Source organism: Carassius carassius, chromosome 5, assembly GCF_963082965.1.
Source record: "Carassius carassius chromosome 5, fCarCar2.1, whole genome shotgun sequence".
Taxonomy (NCBI): Eukaryota; Metazoa; Chordata; class Actinopteri; order Cypriniformes; family Cyprinidae; genus Carassius; species Carassius carassius.
Window position 1 is genome coordinate 35,090,752 of NC_081759.1, and position 19,869 is coordinate 35,110,620.

General features: G+C 36.6%; 1 protein-coding gene across 5 annotated transcripts in view; it reads right to left on the reverse strand.

Annotated features, from left to right (window-relative positions):
• trpm3 (transient receptor potential cation channel, subfamily M, member 3) overlaps nt 1-19,869 on the reverse strand; it is a 116,926-nt gene that overhangs the window by 39,260 nt on the left and 57,797 nt on the right. For all 5 annotated transcript variants that reach the window (XM_059550916.1, XM_059550912.1, XM_059550911.1 and 2 more), the window contains exons 2-6: nt 7,133-7,212; nt 6,276-6,477; nt 5,421-5,634; nt 5,076-5,200; nt 4,151-4,322 (exon numbers count right to left, since the gene is read on the reverse strand). In XM_059550916.1, coding sequence (XP_059406899.1) covers nt 4,151-4,322; nt 5,076-5,200; nt 5,421-5,634; nt 6,276-6,477; nt 7,133-7,212 — 793 coding nt within the window. The remainder of the gene's footprint in view (nt 1-4,150; nt 4,323-5,075; nt 5,201-5,420; nt 5,635-6,275; nt 6,478-7,132; nt 7,213-19,869) is intronic.

Genomic DNA, 19,869 nt, shown 5'->3' on the forward strand with positions numbered 1-19,869 from the left:
ATGAAGCTCCTGTCACGAGTGTGATGTCAGAGTAAACTGGTCTTATCGCAGTCTGAATATGTGTTGTGAATGTGTCTGGGGATGATTTAATGAGCTTAAACATGTTTCATCTGTTCGACATACAGGGCTCAAACATGTTTGAAGTCTGAAATTTCCACTTGCTAGAGGGTTGGATGTGTTTTCTCCAAGAGGAGATTTTGCCTGTTTAAATGTCAAGACACTTCCCGCTTTAAATGCTGATTATTTTCAGTGATCCGTTTACATGCAGCTTCCTATGGATGAATCACCGTGGGTGAGGCTGGTGTCATTTTTGATGTGAATGATGACGCCTGAGCGTCCCTTTGACTTCCCAGCCCCCTCTATTACTCCAGGCATAGGATGACAAAGGGAAGTCCACAGGTCACATGACAAGGGAGGGAGGTCAAACTCTGGCTCACTTCCTGTAGACACTGCGACTGTATGTGTCAGGTTTATGACATGGCTCATTTGATGCTGAGGAAAAGTGTTACTGTGTTTATGTAATAAACTGGATAAAACTGGATTGTTTGAAAGACAAAAGCCTTGCAAAGATATGATTAAATAACTCTCTGAGTGATCATTCAAATAAAAAATGAACTTGTTTATCAGTAACTGATGTAATGTTTAAATACTAAGAAAAACTTTTTAAAACTGAAAGAATGTAGAATTGTAAATCCAGTGGCCTCTCAGTAATTTTAGCCACCTGACTAGTAACTGGTCTTTGCTTGAATGTCCACAAAACTGAAAGACTTTCTGAATACATATACACTGTAAGTGGTAGGCAGTTTCAGAAAGGAACTTATAAAAGATGAAAAAGAATAATTAGGGAGAATTAATAAATTATGAGTAATTTATTGCTATTGAATGAATAATATGTAATCATGTAATCAATAAAAAAAGTAACAGTAGTCTGATTCTGAGTATTCTAAAATGTAATTTTATTATAATTAAAAGTACTTCATTTCTGAAATCTGATTATGTAATCCAGATTACATGTCACCAGGGTGCGATTTGTGAAGAGGGGGGATGTTTTGATTTAATTCATAAAAATAAATAATGAGACCATGAACTAGATGACGTCATGCGCTGATTAGCATATTTATGACGTAAGTGCGTCGTATTGTATTGCCTCCCTATGCTCACATGCTGCAATTTAATTTAGCCCATACCTGTCAACACTCCCGTTTTTCCCGGGAGTCTCCCGTATTTCACACCCATCTCCCACCCCCCTCCCGTTTTGTTATTTCTCCCGGGAAACTCCCGTAATTTGTATGGCCCTACCTCGTTATATGAATAATCACATCACATTATTCCAAGGTTGTCCAGTTGCAAGATCTTGTATGAAACGCATCCTACTCACACAATTGATACATCATACAATTTTGAACCCATTTGTGACCTCAACCTGGCAACCTAAAGCTCGTTGCGCAGTTGATATCTGCGCAGGTAGACGGGGGAATTTGAATCAAGCGTCACTAAAATGGCATTAGAAAGCTCAGTTGGTGCTACGGCAAAAAAAAAAAAAACTAAATATAGCTGCAAATATAACAACAGCTGGTCGGAGGAATTTGATTTCTTATCACGAAGCAGCATCGGCAATTCCCACGCTTTTTGCAAAGTATGTCGCACTGATTTCAGTATCGGACACGGTGGGAAAAACGACGTAATGCAGCACAATAAATCCCAATGGCACAATCTCGCTGTGGAGGCACAAAGGGGCACAACTGCGATTTCAAACTTTATCACTAAAGAGACGGACGGAGGCAGAAACCGTATTACAGAGTGAACTAAAAATGGCAATGTTGATAGCAAAATATTAAAAAAAAAAATCAATTTTCTTTTTGCGATGAATTCAATGCTAGTGTGGCAGGCATGTTCCTGGATTCTGCCATAGCTAGAAAATACTCTGCTGTTTCCTAGAGTTTAACATGAAGGTGTTTTCCATGTACTTCAAGTACATAAAATTTTTTGTTAAATGTTCCACATGCACCACAGTGTTTCCTTTTATGTAATATAAAATGTTATAATAAAGATAAATAAAAAATAAACATGAATAAGTCTCATTATTATCACAATAATTATTATTAATAATTATGTATTATGTATTTACTTATGTGTATTTAACTTGCCTCTGACCCGCCCCAAACCCAACCCCCATCTGTCGAGTCCCACCCCTGACACCCAACCGCCCCGCCCGCCAAGTTCAAGTTGGCAACTCCACTGCCCAGTGGACCCGGCTTCAACCACAGTGTTGCCAGATTGGAAATCATACCAGAAGTTCAAAATTATCGTATTTGGAAGAAAATTATCGTACATGAGTCAAAAGAGTTATTTATCTATTCTAAACCAACAACATTTTGACACGACCTGCAAATTACCACAATAGATAACAAGGCGTATTGTTGAACGGAAGCAGTGAGACAAAATACTATCCCTTTATTTTCAGTTACTGTCTGCGATGCGGCGCATATTAAAACATATTAAAATGATTTTTAACACTTGCTTTGTCGCGTCCAGTAAAGAAGGAATTTAGCTGTTTCTGCGTGGTGCAGTTAACTCCACATCTGAGCCGCTGTCATCGGAATCCTGCGTGTTGCCAGATGTTGAAGGGGTTCTTTCTGTCATGGACCGCAACTAGTCCTCGTTGGCTTTAAAGCAGGGCACCCTCCTGCATTCTTAACACACCCTCAGGTGCACACGAATGCATTTAGAGTGTCTGTAATGAGCCAATTTCGTGTATGAGTAAAGAAGCCCTATGACTGCAACTACCATCATTTAAATATTCATAAAATTCTGAAATTATCGTACATTACAGGATTTTTTTCATTATTGATCGTACATCGTACAGAGGTAAAAATTATCGTACAAATACGATAATTATCGTACGTCTGGCAACACTGTTCAACTGTCTATCAAGTGTTGATAGGCTATTACTCGTGAGGTATAACCAATCAGATAGCACCGTGGGCGGGACATTGAGCAAGTCTGCAGAGTGGTGAATACAGACAGGCTGCGCGGCAGCCAAAGTAGCACATTTTAAAATAACATTGACTTTAATCAAACCACGGATCCGTGATAAGTTTTGTGATCCGTCTCGCCACTAGTGTAGTAGCACTGATCATTTTGAGGGGAGGATAAATTTATCCCCACCGGGGATAAAAATAATTAAGCAGAGGCAGGGATACATTGACCAGAAAGGGGGAAATCCCACGCATCCCCCCCGGCAAATCGCACCCTGCATGTCACTATATTTACTATAATTTGGTTTAATAGCTCCCTGCATTTCTGCCACAATCCAGTTTAACCAGTTGCTTTATGTGCTGAAACATTCTCATGCTGTGATTAACTCATTTTTATTCTTTTCGGTTTTTATTTTACGCTTTCTATGTAATATGAATTAGGCACAATAACGATTATGCCTTATTCACACAACTCAACACTATTAGCCTGCTATAATTAATGTTGCATTATTATTGCTACAGAAAGCAAGCCTAAACGGCAATTTAATTTCAAAGAGATGTTTCTATACATTTCCCTTTGATAATGACAGCATTTCTCAAATGACAGATAATGTTATGTTTTAATCGAGCATATATACAGGCGCAGGAGAGAAATCTTATAACAGCTAATCAAAGTCTGCATGAGTAGGCCATAAGCAGTCTGTGTATAAATGCACTTTTCAATGACCCTAAATGATCCACATGAGAACAAACAAAACAGGGGCATTCTTTTTGAGTGTGTTCAAGATTTACTGCATTTTCATTGGCCCTAATCCGAATGTGTTTCTTCAGCTGACGTGTATTTGATATATTTATGCGAGTAAATGGACTGTATGGATATTATCTGGCAGAGTGCAGTTGAAGAGGGCTTTGTGCTCTCAGTGCTCTCAGTGCAGTCAACTCTGAATCTTGCAACTCGTGTAGCATTTTGACGTTGAGCCACAAACTGATCTGTGCATCTCTGAAAGGAATCTATAGAGAAACTCCTCTGTGGGCTTTTGAAGATCAGCACAACAGAACCTAGAAATAGTGACTGAGGATATTAGACTATTATAACCTCTCTTTAAAAGAATTTGCAGTTTGGAGTAATCACATTAACATTAGCATCTCTAATTATCTGCATATGTACTCACGTGTGTTGATCTTTTGTAGAGAGATGTGCTTCTCTAGCTGTCTGCGCAGTTTGACTTCTGCTCCATACTTTCCGGTGGTGCCATTATCAGCCAAAATGAAGTGGGAGTGTAGGCTGTTGAGTACTGTTAGCTTACTAAGAGGGTTAGACATCGTCTGGTACGGCCGGACCACCTGAATAAAAGTAAAAAGATGCTGATCGGGGATGTTCAGGACAAGAAAAATTAAACAAAGGTGAAAGTGCTACAAAAAGCGCATTCAGTTATCATAGATCGGCAGATAAAAAAAAAAAAAAAAGCACTGAAACTCTACAAGTTTGTATAAAACCTGATGGTTCTGTTCTCCAGCATGATTTGAGAATGACCCAGAGAATTGTCTGTATAAAGAGTCACGCACTCAGTTTTACTTATTTGATCAGCAACCTAGAAATAGAAATGTCACAACATTGTGTTTAAAACATTGACCAGACCAGACCAGACTAGAGAGGGGTGGGGGTGAGTGGGGTCTCGGAAGCAAGAGAGAAAGAGCCAAAATCATGTATGAATGAGGGGGGATAGAAATCAGTGGTTATAAATAAAGAATGATTCTATCCCTGTGTCTCAGTTGTGCACAAGTCCCCAGAGACACATGGACAAGCTGAGGTGAAACTGAGTAGATGTGTGTAGTGGCTCACATATAAATTATTTATAGATTTCTACATGACACAGAATTCATGCAGAGACAACATGAAAATCATTCCATTGTGATCTGGAGAGTCACTCTTGTAAATAAGGAATTCAATGAATATATCAATTTGAATATATCATTATTTAACAAAACTACATTTTGTAAAATATGCCCTGACTTGAACCAAACAAGGTCTTATTGGTCATTTAGAAAAACAAACTATACTAAAAGAGCTCTAGTTATTAAAGTCAAGCCACTTACATCTTTGCCCACCAGGTCTTCCTGGTTCTCCACAATCCCCCAGGGGGCAATACCGATAGTACAGATCTTCCCTCTCGATTTGGAAGCGTGGTCTTTTAGAGCATCACCAACATGCCTTATGACTCCTGGGGTGACAGAAGGGAGTATAATGGAAGAGATAACAGATTCTCAGTGTGAGAGATACAGTTTCACACAATGCATCAAGGACATTGTGATAGCACACAGTTAGACTTGATCTTCTGTAGAAGTTTAGATAGCATCAGCCTTCACTAGGTTTGCTCAACCTCTTAATAAAAGTAATCTAATTAGAATCTTAATTAAACTGAAAAATAGATGAATACACACCAGTATTAACTCCTCCAGTGAAGATCCAGGCCCCTGTGGTCATGGCTGCCTTGATGAGACCCTTCCCGAAGACTTGCTTGAGTTTGGGCTGCAGCTCGAAGTTCTGAAGTCCTCCGTGAACAGAGATGAGCAGTTTGGGAAGCTCTAGTTGCCACTCCTTTGTCATCAGATGCAGCAGTAAGTCTGGCTTAGTGTCGTAAGACACTCGTACATACTGACAAAACATAAAAACAAAATTATCTTGAGACATTCTTTAAGAGTACACATCTAAGATGTTGCAATATAGTTTGGAGTTTAAAAGAAGTATTTAATGCTTAACAAGGCTTTTTTTAATCAAAAATACAGGGAAGAAGTAATATTGTGAGCTATAATTACAACTTATTTTAATATATAATAAAATGTCATTTATTCCTGTGATGGTAAAGCTGAATTTTCTGCAGTAGCAGCCATGCAGTAGCCGCATTTGGAACAGGCTTTGGAATCAATCAAAATAAAGCCAGATTTGCCCTTCCTTTTATACCACTGATGACACTTGTGTAATGTTAAATAAAAGCCAAATGTCTGGTATGCAATGTCCACTTATTATTATCCAATACATTTCCAATGAATGAAATCAGTTCCCACCCTACATTTTGTCTTACTGCACATCATCTAAAATGTCATACATCACTTTAAGGAAGTAAAATGCATATTATTTCAAAGCTTGCATGATCTACAGACATTAATAAATGCCTCACAAAAGGAATTTAATTCTAAAAGGTTCATGAATATTTGATTAGAGTTCAAATATTGTAATATTTTGTAGAGTTATCATCAGAATCATACGGTTGTTAATAAGAGATTGAATAGGTGTACCATTGCTTTGTTGGAATGTCCACCTCCCTGGAACTCAATGGTTCCAAAGGCGTCAGTGGGACTGAGCTGGGTGTGCTTGCTGATGGACCACTTCTCTGACAAGCCGTCATTCTTTGGCACACGCTCCGACTTCTCATTCTGATTGGATGAGATGCTGGGGGGCAGGCCAACATGTTGACCAATTAGACGGCCACAACAGCACCTGCAACAGAAGACACAACCATTGTGAAATTAAGTGAATGCACCTTAAATCAGAAGTCAAGGCAGTCAACAAGTGTTCTACACTCTTAAAAATAAAGGTTCTTTATTGGCATCAATGGTTTGACAAAGAAACATTACCAGCCATGGAACCTTTTAATTCCACAAAAGGTTCTTTATTGTGGAAAAAGGTCCTTTAGATTGTTTAAATGTTCTTCACACTAAGAAATCACTGTTCTTTTAAGAACTGTTCACTGAAAGGTTTTTTGGGAAACCAAAACTTGTTCTTGGAATCGCTGTGAAAACCCCCTTTTGAAACCTTTGTTTTTAAGAGTGAAAAATAGACATTATTTGAGGATTTCAAGTTTTAGAAAAGCTTTGAGATTTGCATTTCAGTGCCAGATTAATTACAGTAAAACTAACAAATTCTTAAAAATTGTATGTAAAAGAGGCAAGCTATCTTTTATAAGTGTCTACTTCTACATTCAGTGTGACTATCTTTAGATTCTCTAACAGATTTAAACAAGTCCGCACTAATGAATAATAATTTATCTTTCATTAATAGTACAAGCACATTTAGTTATACCTAAATATGGTTTAAATGTGTGTGATTAAAATGCATATTTTGCAAAGACTACAGCAGTAGTGGTGCTACTCACCTATGGGGGTCTTTGGTGCTTACAATAATGTGCACACATTCTCTCTTGCTGAAAGCTCTTTCTATCCATGATTTCTGTGCCTGGGGAAAAACACAACAGGTGTAAGTTGCAGAAATCACTAGAGGTAGAAATGTCAGCTTCATGCTTCCACTTAAGAGACCAGTAAATCCCAAACCAAAAATAACCAAAGTACACATTAGACCAGTCATATTTATACAGTGCAGCACCAGGAGGTAGTGCTTTATTATACTTTAGTCCTTTTTTAACAGAATTACTTATTCACCAATTGTTCACCAATCAGAGCTTTATGAACTGGTCCCTTGGTTTATGTTTCACTTTTTAAATATTTTAAGTAAATTATCATTATGTATTATTGGCACCTTTTTAAAGTCACTGATATTATTATTTTATTGTTCTATTCTTGTCAGTGCTTTTGTCATGTGTAATGATGCTTTAGCAATATTATGAGAAACATGCCATTAAGGACTTTTTTTTTTACTTTTCACTATTCAGGGGTATTACAGGTCCAGCATTTACCAAATTAACACACTGTCTGTTTGCTTGCTTTATTTCAACACAACAGCAGCACCATCTGTGTACGCACCTCAAAAACAGTGAGTGGTTACACAGGCACTTACCCCATAACCAGATTTCCTACGGTCCACCATTACTCTTATGAAAAGCTAGCCTGAGGCAGAGAGGGAGGTGATACCGTGGTTTCGTTTTAACAGGGAAAACCCCATGAATGTGCATCACTGACCACCCACATTCACACATCGTTACGCCAACATGAACATGGATAATGAAGATCTGACTGAACTCAATGCATTCTGACAGAACTGCTGTGAGAACAGTTCTCCGCTCTGGAGTAGGTCAAAAGCAATGCATTAACCTTTTCTGTTTGAGGTCTTAGAGACCCTAAGGCCATTTTAATTGCTCAAAAAACATACTTAACATTTAAGAATTGGATTAATGCTTCCCAGTCCGTTCTAATCTTATTAAACTAATCAACTAAATTGGAATGTTGCATTACTTATTTTCAAAGATCAGTTTCAGAGATCTCAGTAATCACACATGAACAAATATGGGATGTGTTAACATCAAAGCATAAAAACAACAACAACAACAACAAAAACATATACCAATAGTATTATTGTATATTTTTTTTTAAATGGCATCACAAAATTATAAACAAGTATTTAAAAAAACATAAAAATAAGTACTGTATGTACATTTTTTTGTAAATTACACTGAGATTACATTTAAATAAATAGTTGAAAACACATGAGCATTAGATAAATGTAAAAATAGGCAGTATCAAGCGTGCAAAATTATATGCAATATAGACATATATAGATAAATAGTGGCGATATTTCATGCATCTCTAATAAATGCAACAATTGTTCACATGTTAATATTCACTCATTGGTACCAATAAAGTGTCAAACTGACCAGAAACAATAAATACTGTATAAAATACATATTACAAACCTAAACAGAAAAGTTAAATCTTCAATAATATCTGCTACTGGGTTTGATTAGTCAGAGGATGTTATTTTGAGTGATTGAGATAGTTTTTATTAATACTTTGCATTATTTTTTATTTTTATAGTCTTTTTCATTTTTTCATTTTCATTTCAGTTACATTTTCAGTAATTTTTTCAATGTCTATTTCTTTTTAAATATGTTAAGTATTTAATGCTTAAGTTTTAATTTAATGCTAAAGTTAAACTGCATAAAATAAAATATATATATATATTTTTAAATTAATGTTTATTTCATTTAAAGTGATATTTTTGTTTGGTTTTGGTTTTAGTATATAATAACCCTATAATAGTCCTGGTCAGAGGAAAGGAAAGGAATTTAAAGGAAAAATAAAGGTTCATTGCAAAATTACTATTATTTCCATGCATACAGCGTTTGGGTCTCTTAATAAAGCCCAATGTTAACAACACACAATCAAAAGAACATAAGGGTTAATAGAGCCAAATGTGCTTATATTAGTTGTCAAGCAAAAGAGAGAATAAAATAGTTTGGGAAGTACCAGCCAAACTATATCAAACCCATCTGGGATCCCTAGGCGTGATACCTCAGTAATTCTGCTTAGATGTGAAGAACGTAATCGGTTTAGTCTCTAGTGTATTTCTGTGTGTGTTTTTAATGTGATAACCAGGGAAGCTATATAAGATATCATAAAATTCAGCATACATTCAAAACAATTAGTAGTTAAAGAGACCTCATAAACTTCTCATACACTTGTTTTCTCTTTCTCATCTTGTTCGTGAGTGCTGACATGATTCGCAGGGATCTCCAGTCACAGCAGAGAGCTGCCAAAACCTTGTGTTGTAATTAAGATTTGTCCTCAGGATTTGCCCCCTGAGAATCAAAGAACAGCTTTGCTCCTTGTTGGAAATATCTCACCGTCTATATGGGATCTGTGCCAACAGGTATTGTTATGGAGAATTTGGGCATGTAGACAGAAAAAAAAACCAAAGGAAAAATAAATAAATAAAATAAAACAAAATCTGGGACATCGGATAACATTAAATTCTCAAACTATTATTTGGTAAAAAACAAAGGTTGGAAATAATTGTATTTTATTTATTATTATTATTTTGCAGGCATGATATTTAACAGTAGATTTAAATGTTCCAGAAGCTAAATGGCCCATCAAGGTTAGTGCTATTTTTTTTTTATATGACTTTAAAATTACCATTTTAATGACTTGCATTAACTTAAATTTTTAAAACCTTATTTTAAATAAATAAAATGTATTCTTTTTTATAAACATATTTTTTCTAATTTTAATAACAATAAAAAATAATGAATTATTAGAAATTACCTGCTCTTTTTCTTCATCTTCATAACTAAATCCAGATGTCAGAAACCCATCATTTTGCAATCCAAATATTCACAGTTGTACTGTAGCTTCTGTTCTGTTGAAAGGCTGGGGACTTTGGAGGCCAAACATGCATGCTCATGGCCTTGTTATCTGAACTCGAATGTGTTGGACTCCAGGATTAATCTCTTCTGAAAGACTCACAGACGAGAAAAAAAAAAATGTTGGGACGCCCCTCTCAAATCCTGTTCCACTAACCCCTACAATAACAAACTCCCTACAGGGGCAACCAGATGGGAACATCCATGTTTCCTTTTCTCATAATCGTACACACACTGTGACACATTCAAGCACACTTTTCTTTAGCATTGTTGTCTAGATATTCTCTGTATTTCTGACTCAAACCACAGTTGTGGCTATCCCATCACCCCAGGGCCTGTCAGCTTCAGCACACACTTCTGCGCTTCTTTTTTTTACATATGATAATTAAATCCAGCCCTGCCGAAATTACATAACACCCCCACCGTATTTACTGAAATAATGCACAGACAAACACACACACCACCACAGTGCTGATACACCACCTGTCACCCGTGTGAAAAGGTGTCAGTCTGAGCAAAGCAGTCAGACAGATGGAATCCTCTAAGCTGTCCATCATGTTTCTCCTCTCAGTTGAAGAGCTCGAAGACTGACAGGACGGAAACCTGTGGCGAGGGTGAGACCCCAGATATGTGCTATATAAGCTCATCTTAGCACAGCACGTATAAAATGAACATTTTACATTGGTAGTTCAGAAGGCAATGGACACAATGGCATAAATTAACCCTTATTTACACTGCATGTGTCTGTGGTGCATTATGGCTCTGAAAAAGTTTTGTTCTGTTCTCTACCTGTTGTCAACTCACACCGTTGCCAACTCACAGGGTTAAAGTCCTTTCACTCGGCACACGGCAAGCGGTAGAATCGCTGCGTGGCTGCTGCCTTCACTTGTAGTGAAAGTTTTTTGTGCAGTTGCAGGCGGGCTTCAGAAATGTGCTGCGTGGATGGTGTAAACACAAGCATTGACTAGAGTGGCCGCGATCAGCTCCGATGGCCGCGTCAGAGCCGCAACGCGCTGCAGACACGTGCAACTAATACTACAACTACAAGTAACTAATTACAAATAGTTTGGTTACAGTACTTTTACATTGTATATAGATAGATAGACAGACAGACAGACAGACAGACAGACAGACAGACAGACTGACAGAAAGACAGACAGATAGATGAATAGATGCATTTAACCCATCCAAGTGCACACAAATGCAGCAGTGAGTAGTGAACACACTGTGAACACACACCTGGAGCTGTGAGCAGCTATATTCAGCGCCCGGGGACCAACCGGGGGATCAGTACATTGCTCAAGGGCACTTCAGCCATGGGTATTGAGGGTGGAAGAGCGCCCTTCATTCACAACAGTGCAGTTAAACTTAAAGTACAATAACCTAAAATAACCTCAACATTAACAACAACTAAAAAATGAGCGCATGCATTGTAACCTGCATCTGGCTGATAGATCAGCCATGATTTATCTGTCAATCAGATGCATTTAAAATCACTTTTTCAGTGTGCGAGCTTTGGATGTGTGTGCACATGGGCGAAGAAACAAGATGTATGACCATCAATGTATGACCGGACAATTTATTAATATCCCAAACAAGATGTTGTGAACATTACCGAGCTCTAAACACCTTCATGTAGTGCATGTTTCATTCATACTCGAATCTGGAGGGTGCTCTCGCACAGAAAGTCCAAACCAGCTCAGCAGAAGTAATAACTTATGACGTGCAGGAAATTCCTAATATGGACAAAATCATCCCACTATTGCTGTAGCTAAAAAGGGGGAAAGACCCTGGACAAGAGCCACACTATATGCAAGTTGTGTCAAGCCAAACTAAAATTTGTGGAAATGCAACAAATATGAGAAACCATATTACAGAATATGCTTAAGTCTGTATTAATTTACTACAAGTATGCTGCTACATGCACATGTTTCATTTCCCATTGGTTCTTAATAACCTTGTTGCTGACTTGCCAAATCACTTCCATTTTTTCATTAATAAAATCTTGGAAGTAAATTCATTATGGGTCAATCCAGATACTCTACTTTAATAGTCAGTAAGAAAAAAGAAAATCTGTATTAAAACAAAAGATGAATCGATAATTGTTTTATCATCGTATTGCAGCCATCCATAAATCATGCGTGATCTATCAGCCAGATGCAGGTAAAAATATATATTTCAGTGTTGTTAATGTTTAGGTTATTTTAGCTTTTTACATTTAGTTTAACTGCACTGTTAAAGAGTTAGATTTTTACCATTCAACTGTGTGCATGCATTTTATGTATATATTTTATATATATATGTAAAACTAACCCAAAATGTGTTCTGTTCTATACTTACATAGCCCTTGGGTTAAAAATAACATAAATTGTGTTGTTTTAAACCCAGTGTTTTTTAGAGTGAACATTAAGTTTTGATCATATAAATGTACATAACTCCTTTAAGGAATCCTAACTATCTTGCTCGACTGTTTCTTAAAAAGATGTAGATTTCTTAATGTAGATTAGAGCTTCATTTCCCCACTGTTTAGCCTAATTAAAACCTCTGCAGATTAGTTAAAGACTGTTTATACAGGTCTGATATCTGATCTTATGACTATTTGAGATAATTTATTATTTTTATTATTACTATTTATAAGTGGTCTTTGACCGCTTTAAGCAAAGTAGCATAAGAAAAATGGCAAGATATGAGACATATAACACATTATAACTATGTGAAATATATTCCATTGTAAAAGTGGATGCAATGTGTTCATTGTGTTATAAATCATCATTCTCTTAAAAGCTAAAACCACATTTAAGTAAATATTATAATATATTAAAACTGTTATTATGAATATTCATGAGTTTGTTATAAGTTTTTTATATATATATAATGCATTATGCATTCATTATAATGCCTTAAGAACACCCTTATAATGTATTATAAATAAGGGCTTCATAGAAAGTGTTACCAATGTTTTTGAGCTGCACTTATTCTATAATCCTTCAGAAATCATTCTAATATACTGACATGGTGCTCAATAAGCATTTCTTATTATTATCGAGGTTGAAAACAGTGTTGCCTAATATTTTTGTGGAAGCCGTGATACATTTTTTCCCCCAGGAATCTTTGGTAAATACACTGTTCAAGAGTACATCATTTATTAGAAATATAAAGACCTATTGTCACTAACAATATAATGCTTAGCTGCTGGATTTTTTAAATATTCATTTTTAAGTACTAAAAAAATCTTACTGACACCAAACAGTAGTGTATGTTTAACTTAAGTTATATATAATACAAATCCACCAGAGAAAAAAATTCTTAAGGGAACTTTAGCTCAGATGTACCTTATATTACATTTATGAAGTTCCATAAAAGATGATGATTCTCATGCACGTTGTACAGCCACTGTATTTGACATGTGTATCCCTCCCTGGCTAATAGGCCTGAGTTTAGTATGGATGAGATCATGACAATCTTCTTCAAGCACTGAAATACCTGTAAATGGATTTTGGAGCCTCTGTAGGGGACAGATCAAGACGTTTTCACAGGAAAAAAGAGAGAAGGCACAAGAAAAGGCTTTTCCATTCCATTAGTTCTGGAATCAGCTGAAAGCTTTTAGCAACTGCAAGGTCACCTAGAGGTAACATGAATTTACTCAGAAGGTTCGTTGCTGAAATTTGCATAAGAAACTAATTGCTTGATCACTATTATCAGATGCATGTGTACACAGATTCCTTCCCCCACACAAATACCCTATATGAACACACATAAGATGACTTTCCATGTTTACTTTCATGAGTTTGATGCAAGACTATTGATGTATTTGTCCCTTCAGATAGTGCCACTTTTGAGCAGCAGAGTTCAGAAAAACTGCTTTGACATTAACTAAACTAACTTCACCAGCAGGAATGACCACCTAAATCAACCATGTTGGCCAACCAGTTTTAACAGCCTAGTTTTGATGGTGAACATCATGGCTATGGTAGTCCAACAGCTAAAGAAGCATCAAACTTTAATCATAAACATTAATCAGCAGAAAACAGCTTGGACCAGCATGATGAAACTGGTTAAAACCACTTTCAAACAGATTCTGATCCATAATATTGTGAAAAAGTCCTACATTCTTTACCTAAATTGACTTTACAAGCACAACTGACTACATAAACAAACAACCATTCTCTCTTTCACACGCACACTCAATATCTGTCTTTATAATCTACTCAGTTTCTACACAGTTCTCCCCTGTTCCTTTCCTCTTCAGCATCCTGTGGCTTAGCTGCTCATTTTGGCATGAAAACAAGCAGGGAATCAGGCCAACCCTGAGAGGTCTGTGTGTACATGTGTGTGTCTGTGATATGTGTATGTAATAAACCCAGCATTAGTGACTGACCTAAATGGTTTGTTTGTGGTCATCTGGTTTCATCGTTTCAAAACATTGCACCTTTGCAGAGTTAAAAAATAAAGGTATTGCAAGGAGTTACATCTGATAAAATGCACATTAACATTCTTTTGCTTGGGTTGAACACTATTTTTTGCTTAATTGGAGCAGCAGCTATGCTAATTTTCTCTCTTTCCTTCTCGGTTTCTTCCACGGGATTGGGATCCTGTGGTAACTAGGAATCACACAAGCTTCAGTCTGAATCCAGTTCTTACAAAGACCTGAGATGACCGAAAACCTGAGAAGAGATGATGCCAACTCCTCAAAAGACCTCAGGTGATGCCAACCCTTAGACAACAGACAAAACTTCCAAATTTTGCTACAAGTTTGATCACACCATATAATCATTGCTTTAATACTGGTCACTGTCTGTTTGATTACGTTATTATCTAACTGCTTGATTTTTACCATACATTTCTGCCATTCGAATATTCGAAAAAAGCGAAGCATTTTAATGTCTTAGATGTCTATAGATATCTATTCACAGACCAATGCCAATAAACATATTTCACATTACACATACCTTTTAAAAAAAGTTATTCTTTGCTTATTTTTAATGTTTTGCCATAACACCCAAGTATGTTTCATTTCAAAGCATTAAGAAGCTCTAAACATTTATTTATGGATGCGCTCACGTTCCACAACCACAGCAATGCTCTGAAGCCAATTCAATCAGCATTCCATTTCATACGTACAGGCTCTCCTGGCTCACAAATAAGTGCTGTATTACTTGAGAAACCCCAGCAACCTCTATCAAACAAAGGCTAACTAACATAAGCTGGTATAAAATCCTGCTAGTTCCTGAGAAATGCAAATCCCTGTAGGCAGAATAGGATTAGCCTGTATAAAATAATGACCATAACTTGGCAGACTCCTTTCATGCAATAATAGAAGAATGTCACAGGATATGGAGGGAAAGGTAGATAAAGAAAAAGAAGTTACAGACTATGAGCAAATGTGTGTATGAAAAGCTATTCAGTGTGTGTGTTGTGCAAGGAAAGTGATAGGCACACATAAGCATTAATTGAGTGACTAAAGCAGGGAGACAGAGCTTGTTTTAGCAACGTCGAGGACAATCCATCTGTAGACCTGCAGAATAAGCATGGGCTCTGTTTCCCATAGGCCTCCCCGGTCCCAGAATGCGCCACCTCAACCATCTCATAATCACTTTTGGCATGACCATTCTGCCTCTCTGCAATGACTACATGAGGACCTAATTCTCCCTGCCTATCCCAGACAGAGATGAAGAGAGAGAACAGCTACACTTCAGTGCTGCCATTATCGCAGCATTGCTACAAAATGATAAGTGTTACAGTAAATGAAGGTTGTCAGAAACGCTCTCTTCTTGGCAGAAAGATGAAATATTAATCTTTCAACAGCGGACAGATTGGCAAAGCCGTATGATGGGATCTAAGTCGACCAAAATGTAGAACATTGTTTAGCCTAGCAGGAAAAGATGATTGATGATTACAGCATATGGTGTTGTTTGAGTAGACTTATTTTTATAAAACACACATACTGAGTTTTTACTATATTATATGACATTTGCTTGGACTGTTAGAGATGTTATTGCTTGTAATGCATGTTGCTCCAAATAACAGCAGTCGCAACTGCTTTATGACAGCATAGGAAGCCAGACGCCGCATATAATCTCATCTAAAATGCGGCTATGTATAAATGATATATATTTATTACAGGTCAAAATAAAAAAAAAGTATCATCAAAGTATCATAATCACAAAAGCATGTGGTTGTGATCGTGATCCACTTTAATCAACATGAATCTGAGTATTCTGTGTGCAAGTCCAAATAAAATGCAAATGTAAAGAAAATAATAGAATTCAAATTAAGTGAAATGTAAAAAAAAAAAACTCTTGTATGATTGTACTTTATGACTAGAAAAGCAAAGTTTTTCATGGCAAAATTAGAAAAATGCATTGATAAAGCTTTTCTATGAAAGTTTTGAAAAAGGTTTAAAGTTTTTAAAGGGGTCATCGGATGCAAAATTGACTTTTACATGTTGTATGAACATAAATGTGTCTTGGCAGTGTGTGCACACAACCACCCTATAATGTTTTTATATATATATAATCTCCTAAAATCATTACCCCTTTCTCAAATCAAGCCATTCTCAGATTCCTGCCTGTGTGACGTCACACAGGCCAAGGCCGCTCCCACAATTGTTGACTGACACTGGCGTTTTACCTCAGACCCGCCCTGAGTGAGTTCCACCAATGTTTCCAACCATCCATCCATCCATCTATTATCTATCTATGTCTGTCTGTCTGTATGTCTGTTGTTTGATCTGTCTGTGATTTTAACATTCCATCCATCCATCTCTATTTACATTTGTTAGTTCTACCGATTGGTCATTCTATCTATTGTTCTGCCATTGTGTAATTCCATCCGTCCGTCTGTCCGTCCATCTGTCCATATTGTTCTGTTTGTTGTACTATAATTTTATGGACAATTCTATCTGTCTGTAAGGCATGCAATTCTTCAAACTTACAAAAAAATTTTTTCACAAATGTTGATTCTTTAGTGTCTTAATGCAGTTCTCTGAGAGACTGTTTACTTTAGCCGCAGAACTTGCTTACTAGCACATTATTAGGAAAGGTGATTTGCATGAATGGATGGATGGATGGATGGATGGATGGATGGATGGATGGATGGATGGATGGATGGATGGATGGATGGATGGATGGATGGATGGATGGATGGATGGATGGATGGATGGATGGATAGATAGATAGATAGATAGATAGATAGATAGATAGATAGATACAGATTTTTTTGTCAGGTACATCACTTAACTTGATTTAAACAAGAAGGACTTGTTCCTGGATAAACATCCAACATCCATTCACAATAAATTTTCACCAGCAGGATTATGCATTTATTATGTACTGTATGTGTAGTGTTATATGTTTAGTTTAGAATGCTTACAATGCATAAATAAATGTGTTAAAGCATGATTATTTGTGTGAACCCAGCCACCAATCTCACATGCACACAAAGCCACAAAGTGGCATTGAACACCACACCCACATGCCTGCATAGAAATGTGTAAAAATAGCTTTAACTATACCACTGGATACAGCCCTTATGATGTTGATATTCTCCTACATATGCACAAGAAACTCAAACAGCTTCAGACAGATTATTGTCATCATTTCTTGTCAATTATATATTGCAACGGTTGACTAAAGAGTATTATTTTGCACCAGCTTGACCATCCAGGATGAGTGGGTCTTTTTTTGGATTATTTCCATTCTGCCCACTCCTGTTTCTTTTAATTGAGCGAGTATTGGTCTGTATTTTCATGTCAGGAGGTGAAAGGTGTGAAATTACCTTTCTCCCTGCCAAAGTCACCCTCTGCTTCCTCATTAATAAAGAGCAACTCCACTCCTCTCCTCTCCCCTCTTCTCACCCTTTGTTCCATGAATGGAAGTGTTCTCACTCAGCAGCGATTATTAAATATGAAATGCTGGAGGTCTATTGAAGACAGACACTTAGTGGAGAGTGAGGTTATATTGACCAAATGCAAGTCACAACACATGAAAATGTTGTCATAATTAGGGCTTTTTAGGTACATTTGTGGTCACTCTCTCTTTGAATATGCATAAAAAAATTTGACCCAGGACCACAAAACTGGTCATAAGTAGCACAGGTATGTTTGTAGCAGAGTATGTGAGCAGAGCAGTGTGATTTCTGGTTTCGTGGTTTTCACTCGCTCCAAGAGTGCTCCACCACCGCTTCATCATGAATGTGTTGTTCATGCCAAAGGCCCATAATATAACTGTATATTTAGCAAGAATTCACGTGTTAAAGCTTGATAGAAATGGATCACTCAAATCAGAAGGAATGTTAAGGCTATGATGACAGCAATGGACATGAGAGGATAGTTATAAGGGGTATTTCTTAAGGAATTTTTTATTATTTCTATATATTTTCAGCTGGAAGCATGACTTAAACAAGTACTACAACACTTATTCACACGCAATTGCTCTTTTAACATTGCAACATAATAAAAATTTAGTTTATTATTTACTCATGTAATCGCTCTTTTCGTTATAATTAATAATATAAAGATATAACATTATTGTAAAAATATGGTATAATACATACAAATCAGTTGTTACTTTTAACCTCAACAATATGGTTCCCTGTGTAGTTTAGTTTAGAATAATTGAGAAAAAATAACATACTTAATTGCAAGATAGTTAATTATTCCTGAATAATACTCACTCCAGGCTGAACTCAAAAGTTGTCAGCCCTGTTTGAAGTAAGTTGAAGTTGAATGAACAACATTTACAAAATTTCCTGTAGCTCACAAGGTAAAGTTAGATATTTTGTTCCAACCGCTGGTTAAATAAGAGAAATAAGTTAATACTGATGATACACGGGCAAGTTTTTGGGCAATGCTGCTGTCAATGGGAAATCAGGTGAGGCGCCCATGACTGATCTAAATTATCCAGATAGAAATTTGTTACCTATTCTCAATAGGAAAGTGCGTAAAAAACACTGCTAAAAAATGTTGCCCAGCAAAACTGCTCCAAAAGTTGCCCTGTGTATCCTTAACCTGACATTTGAAGTTACATATTTAAATAATGTTGGGTTAAATGAAGTATGCAATCATAGGATTTATTCATGCTTTTTTATGCCAGGTTGGGGTAATACACTGATTTTCTCTCATGGTCTATGGACCCCCTGAATTAGTCTTGGCCACCCCCTGGATAAAACTCTAGCTCCACCACTGACACACAGTATATATATCCCTAAGGAACTCCCTGCGTATCAAACTAATTTAAATAACTTTAATGTATTTGAAGTTTTTTTGCACTAAGCACTATGAAAATACAAGTATCGTATCAGGACAAACTATCGGCAGATACTTAGTATTCAATTAACCCTGATTGGATGGGGCAGAAAAACCTGATCAGGAAATCCTTATCTTTAATCATACAGGTTTGGAACAGCATTATGGTGAGAAAATAATGCCACAATTTTCATTGAAGGGGTATTTCTGCTAAATGATTTACTGTACGTAATGTACATAGCATAGCTGCCTGTCATTATGTGGATCCATAGCTGTCCTCTATAACCTTGAATGGAGGACAAGGAAGAATAATCTCTGAAACAAGCATTAATCAAGAAGGCACTCTACCATGACAACCATCTAATTGTCTGCTGTTATAAACCAATGAGAAACATTCAATTTAACAGCGCTAAGTATGAAATTAAAAAACAGTATCTTTATCTCTTTATCCTGTTCAGCAAACCTTTTGTCTTATAGTCAAAAGCAAAATTATTATCTTTTCATCAACAATATCACCCCTAATGGAAGCCTTGATTTCAGGCAAAGGAGAAGG